At 42.7% G+C, this 6,356-nt stretch overlaps 1 protein-coding gene across 2 annotated transcripts in view; it reads right to left on the reverse strand.

Annotated features, from left to right (window-relative positions):
- Positions 1-6,356, reverse strand: part of LOC109922506 (vitronectin) — a 17,249-nt gene that overhangs the window by 8,731 nt on the left and 2,162 nt on the right. The window contains exons 2-3 of one of the 2 annotated variants that reach the window (XM_048612599.1): positions 2,386-2,472; positions 461-577 (exon numbers count right to left, since the gene is read on the reverse strand). In XM_048612599.1, coding sequence (XP_048468556.1) covers positions 461-577; positions 2,386-2,446 — 178 coding nt within the window. In that variant the 5' untranslated portion in view covers positions 2,447-2,472. The remainder of the gene's footprint in view (positions 1-460; positions 578-2,385; positions 2,473-6,356) is intronic. The other variant, XM_020522555.2, reaches the window with a different exon arrangement.

The raw sequence follows: 6,356 nt of genomic DNA on the forward strand, positions 1-6,356 counted from the left end.
CCCTTCAGGAACTGTATCCCAGTGAGAGTCAGCACCTTCAGGAACTGCATCCCAGTGAGGGTCAGCATCTTCAGGAACTGTATCCCAGTGAGAGCCAGCCCCTTCAGGAACTGCATTGATGGGTCAGTGCTGGGGGAGTGTCGCAGTGTCGGAGGGTCAGTGGTCAGGGAGTGCCGCACTGTCGGAGGGTCAGTACTGAGGGAGTGCCGCACTGTCGGAGGGTCAGTGCTGAGGGAGTGCTGCACTGACAGAGGTTCAGTGCTGAGGGAGCGCTGCACTGTCGGATGGTCAGTGCTGAGGGAGTGCCGCACTATCGGAGGGTCAGTGCTGAGGGAGCGCCGCACTGTCAGAGGTTCAGTGCTGAGGGAGCGCCGCACTGTCGGTGGGTCAGAAGTGATCATGTGCACGTGTGTGTGTGTGTGTGTGTGTGTGTGTGTGTGTGTCTGCGTAGTTTTGTTACCTTTTTTACAAACAGTATCATAATCCTCGCAGCAGCTCCTGTAGAATTTGCACAAGTTGTCACACTGACATTTCACCAATGGAGTGAAGCTCTGGTCACAGCGACCAACGCAGGACCCTGTACAACAACAACCACATACTGACTGTAAATCATCTGAACCAGTTTCTATCACAACACAGGCAGCCAATGAAACCAGTCACTTTGTGAAATACCAAACAGAGCAGCCATTTTGTGCACTGTAAGATCTCACAAACAGTGGCTTGGTGGATAGGTAGTTGAGGGATCCAAAGCACTTGCTGATCTGTGATTAGTAACATGGAACCTTTCACACTCAGTGGAATACACAGATGGCACTACAAGTTAACATCTTATCTGAAATATACAAGATTCTTAGGGTAGATACGGAAAGGTTGTTTTCCCTTGATGGCGTGTCTAGGACCAGAGGCATCATTTCAGAACAAGGCGATCAAAAGTGAGGAAGAATTTCTTCTCAGAATAATAGAGTCATGCAGCACGGAAACAGACCCTTCGGTCCAACTCATCCATAATTCCAAACTCAACTCGTCCCATTTGCCTGTGTTTGGCCCATATCCTTTCCTATTCATGTACCTGTCCAAAATCTTTAAATGTTGTAACTGTATTTGCATCTACCACTTGCTCTGGCAGTTCATTCCACACACTAAGCACTCCCTGTGTGAAAGAATTACTCCCAGGACCCTTTTAAATCTTTCTCCTCTCATCTTAAATAAATGCTCGCTAGTTTTGAACTCCCTTACCCGGGGAAAAGACCTTGGCTACTCACCTTATCTATGCCTCTCATGATTTTATAAAGCTCTATAAGGTCACCCCTCAAACCTCTACATTCCAGTGGATAAAGATCCCAGCCTTTCCAGCCCCTCCTCATAACTCATACCCTCCATTCCCAGCAACATCCTGGTAAATCTTCTTTACACCCTCTCCAATTTAATAATATCCTTCCTATAGCAGGGCAACCAGAACTGTCCACACTACTGGGCTGTCAATGTACTAAGTATATCCAAGGCAGATTTTTAATTAGGAAGGGAATCGAGGGTTAATGGGGAAAAGGCAGGAAAGTGGAGTTGAAGTTTATTAGATCAGTGGGATTCGCCCCTAACCTTCTGACCCAAAGCAGGGTCTAGCCTCTGAGCCTTCGATGTCATTGTTTCTGATTTATCTTTTCTCTCTGTTCTGTGTAGATCGACACTGCTGTTTGAATTTCTCTATCTGGGGAGAACTTACTGTTTTATAATAGGAACCATTCACCCTTCATCTGTCATTTAATCCCAATGGCTAAAACTGCAGCTGCTTTCGATGACACAACCTCAAGAATTCTGTTTCCAGTTTGGCAGGAGGGTACTCTGAAAGCTGCCTTTTACCAGCCTATTGAGCAGTTGTAATAGAGACCCCTTTGCATTAGAAACCACTCATCACCTTCCAATGATCTCTACCATCTGCAAGGTCAAGGATGGCAGGTTCATGGGAGCACCACTACTTACAAACTTCCCTCCAAGCCACGCACAGTCCTGACTTGTTACTATCGCTGATCCACACCTATCACACAATCATAAAACTCCTACAGTGTGGAATAAGGGCATTTGGCTCACCAAATTGCTGGGTCAAACTGTGGAACTCCCTCCCTGACAACACTATGGGTCTACCTACACCACAGACACAGTTGGTCATTCAGGAAGGTAGCTCACCACCCCCTTCTCAAGGGCAATCAAGGATGGGCAATAAATGCTGGCCTGGCCAGCGATGTCCACATCCTGAAAAAGAATGTTCACAAATCTTGCTCCAGAGTGAGTCCATTTCTGTGTCAGTTATTGCTTTATCCAAACTCCCTGGTTTAGGAGGAGCTACCACTGCCAACAGAGATCAGGAAATTCAGAAAGCAATTGCCTTACCTCGATCAGCAGATACAGTGCTGAGGAAGGAGCAGGCAAGAAGTACAATCATGGGCTTCATAGCTGAAGAGAAGATTCTGCTGAAGCCTGTAATTAGAATTTAGGATTTAACCAGCTTGTGTTTGGCTTTTCAGGACACTTTGTTTAAACTATTCTATTGATTTTAAGTAATGTTTAATGGTTGACACAACAATCTCATCGATTTTCCTTCAAGTCCAACCATATGAACACACGTCTGTTTATCTTGTTGTACCCTCTGCTCCTGAAACCCAACATTTAGCCCAAATCTTGGTGTGTTGGCAATTCCAAACAGGACTTTTCGGTAAATGTTTTTAAATAAACATACTGTTCCCCTGTAAATCATTAATTGTTAATCTTTACTGACTCAGCAACATTTCTGTTTCATGAATTGCATAAGATATCAGTCAGGTCAGAGTTTGAGAACTCAGGGCAGTTTTGGGTGCTGGATTACAGGAGGAACATTCAAGTTCTCATGCTAGTGTTTAAGCACTTTAAACCAGGGCCAAAATTATACTTGTTATTGCGCTGCTGTTCCAATGTGAATTGAAAATTCTGCCGAAACTCATTCATAGAATTACAAATGTGCAATCCTCTATGCACCAGTGCTACTGGGAGTGTAAGAAAATATAATTCTCTGATTTCTTTCCATTAACAAGTGAAGTATTTTAAGAGCGGTGACTTGGTATGGTTAATCCAGCTGGAAATGAGTGTATTACAAATTATGATAAAGTCTCCAATCCAACAGTTTTAGTGGTGGTAGTGTGTTATGTTAATTCAGGGAATCTGACAATCTCTGAGATTCTGTGGCAACATACATTTTCACATGAATTTTGATGTCTGCAGCTATGGATGGTGATGGTACAAACTCCATTTTCTTTCTATGGCACATATGGCCACGCATTTCTCTCCCACTCTTAGCACTTGCCAATTGTCATGAAGGGGAAGGGTTTGCAACGTGTAATGAAACAACTTTCTTTGGCCGTTTAAATCCTGGTTGGGACTCAAATGCTGATCTTCTGACTGAGAGGCAGGGACACTACTTGTTGTTCCATAAGCTCTCCAAGGCAGGAGGCAGTGGTGGACCATTAATGCCATTGGACGAGTAAACCAGAGGCCTAGACTCTGGCAACATCAATTCAAATCCCACCACAGCAACAGGTGTAATTTAAATTCAGTTATAAATCCAGAATTTTAAGATAATAAGGAAATAGTGATCATAACAACTATAATCGATTGTCATAAAATCCATACAGGACTGATGTCCTGTAAAGAAGGAAATCTGCTGTTCTTATCTGCTCTGGCACTGTAAAACTTCAGGGTTCACAATTTAACAATACACAGTCAGCCATTTAAGTTTGAGATAAACAGGAATGTCTTCACCCAAAGAGCGAAGAGCCTGTGCAATTCTCTGCCGCCACAGAAACCTGTTGAGGCCAAAACATTGAATGTTTTTAAGGAGGTGTTATATATTGTTCTTAGGGTTAAAAGGATCAAAGGGAGAAAGCAGAAAAGGGGACTGAGTTGAGTCATCAGCCATGATCATATTGAATGGCATAGCAGACCCAAAGGGCTGAAAGGCCTATTCCGGCTTTGATATTCTATGTCTCACATCAATCTGATTCCACAGTAATGTGGTTGATTCTTAACTGTCACCTGACCCAACAGGACAATGGGCAATACATGCCTGCTTTAACAACAACGTTCCCATCCCACTAAATAATAAGTTACTTGCTTTTAATTCTCTGAGAATGACTTTGAGTTTCAGTTATGGGGAGAGGCTGGATAGGCTGGGACTTTTTCATTGGAGTGTAGCAGGTTGAGGGGTGATCTTATGGAAGTTTATAAAATCATGAAGGGCATGGATAAGGTGAATAGCCGATGTCTTTTCCCTAGGGTGGGGGATTTCAAGACCAGGGGGCATGTTTTTAAGATGATAGGAGAAAGATGTAAAAGGGACATGAGGGGCAACTTTTGGAGAGTGGCTCGAGTGTGGAATGAACTTCCAGAGGAAGTGGTAGTTTGTGGGTACACTTACAACTTTTAAAAGACATTTAGATAAGTACACGAATAGGAAAGGTTTGGAAGGATATGGGCTAGGAGCAGGCAGGTGGGACTAGTTTAGTTTGGGAGTACTGTCAACATGGACTGGTTGGACTAAAAGGTCCGTTCCCATGCTGTATGACTCTATGACTTTACAGAGCTATATCAAACCATTTTATTGGCACATATCTTAATGAATTAAATATTTGCCAACATGGAAAATGCTTTCTGCTGTGTCCAGAAGTGTCTTTAACATAAAAGGAAAGGTTAATGTAAAGAGGGTCTTCAGGAACAGTTACACCTCCAGAAACCTCACCGTCTCATTTTCTCAATTGGCAAGTCTTGCGAAGAACTAGAGATTCCAGCTTTGTGAGAATTTATTTTTTTAACTAGGATTAAAATCATGAAAACTCGATTTGAAAACAATTTAATTTGTGCTTACACCTGTGATTGCTTGTGGCAGCCTGATCAATTTTAGCAGAATGTGCCTAGTTCAAACAAATGCAAAATCTAATGGGAATCAAGCCCCGATATGGGTAAATTGTAGTTATATTAGAGCTGGATAAAACACTGATTCAGCCTGAACTGCAGCACTGTGTCCTGTTTCAGGCAGCACACACTTTAGGAAAGATGCGAGGAGATGAGAGAAGGTGCAGAAAAGATTCACAAGAAGGAGCCCAGGGATGAGGAGCTTCAGTTACATAGAGAACTTGAGAAGTTAGAACATTTCTGCTCAAGTTAGAAGTTTTCCTCAGAGAAGGCTGAGAGGAGATTCATTTGGCAGAGATCATGCAGAGTCTGGACAGAGGAGATGGGCAAAACTGATCACACTGGCTGAAGGATCAAGAATGAGCAGGCACAGACTTAAGTTAATTGGCAAATGAAGTAATGGTGATATCAGGATAAACTTTTTCAGCGGAACACATTGCCGAATAAGTGGTGGAGGCAGCTTCAATCAAGGCTTTCTAAAGGGAATTGGGTATTATCTGAAAAGGAAGAATTTGCAGGGTTTCTGAGACGAGACAGGAGGTAGCACTAAGTCAATTGCTTGTACAGTACAGAAATGACGGGCTGAACTGCCTGCCCTGTGCTGGACCCATTCTGAGATCCTGTGGACTATTTCTACTGCAGCAGGGAAAGCTGAGAGGGTATTTAAATTACTTTGGATTTTGATGAAGTACAAAGAGGGAAAAGCTATTTTCTCTGGTCAAAGGACTTAAAAAAGATCATCAATTTAAAGTTGTCAGTAGCATTCCTTCACACACAGAAGATTACCAGACAGACCGGTTGAAATAGAATAGAATAATAATTTATTGTCAATCTTATTGTTCCAAAAATACAGTCAAATGTGTTTTAGTTGCCATATTCTGGCACCTATATTAACAGAAATCATACACAAAAAGTTGCAGTTATGAAAACAAAATTGTCAAATATTTCAATAAAAATAGACAGGAAAATTTGTATTTGACCACAGGATCACTGAAGACACGAGGACAAATAATCACATTTATAACAGAGGAACAGCTGGATCATCGAGAGGAGCCGAGGGCAGTGAAATTCATTTCAGATTAACATCAAGTAGAGAACAGCATGGAGCATTTGTTTAGAAATTCCTAACAATGCAAATCATAATCCCACTAATGGCACTGATCTGTATCATTCGCTGATGGTCCATATTACCTTCAATTTATTTCAGAGATTAGGTTACCTTCCATTCAGACAGTATCAGATTGGAACTTCGGTAACCCAGATTCACCTTGTATAGGAACCCAAACCCCAGAGTCAGTGTGTTTGGGACAGTACCCCAGTGAGAGTCAGTGTGTTTGGGACAGTACCCCAGTGAGAGTCAGTGTGTGTGGGACCGTACCCCAGTGAGAGTCAGTGTGTGTGGGACTGTACCCCAGTGAGAG

The sequence above is a fragment of the Rhincodon typus genome, chromosome 26 (assembly GCF_021869965.1).
Source record: "Rhincodon typus isolate 14 chromosome 26, sRhiTyp1.1, whole genome shotgun sequence".
Lineage (NCBI taxonomy): Eukaryota > Metazoa > Chordata > Chondrichthyes > Orectolobiformes > Rhincodontidae > Rhincodon > Rhincodon typus.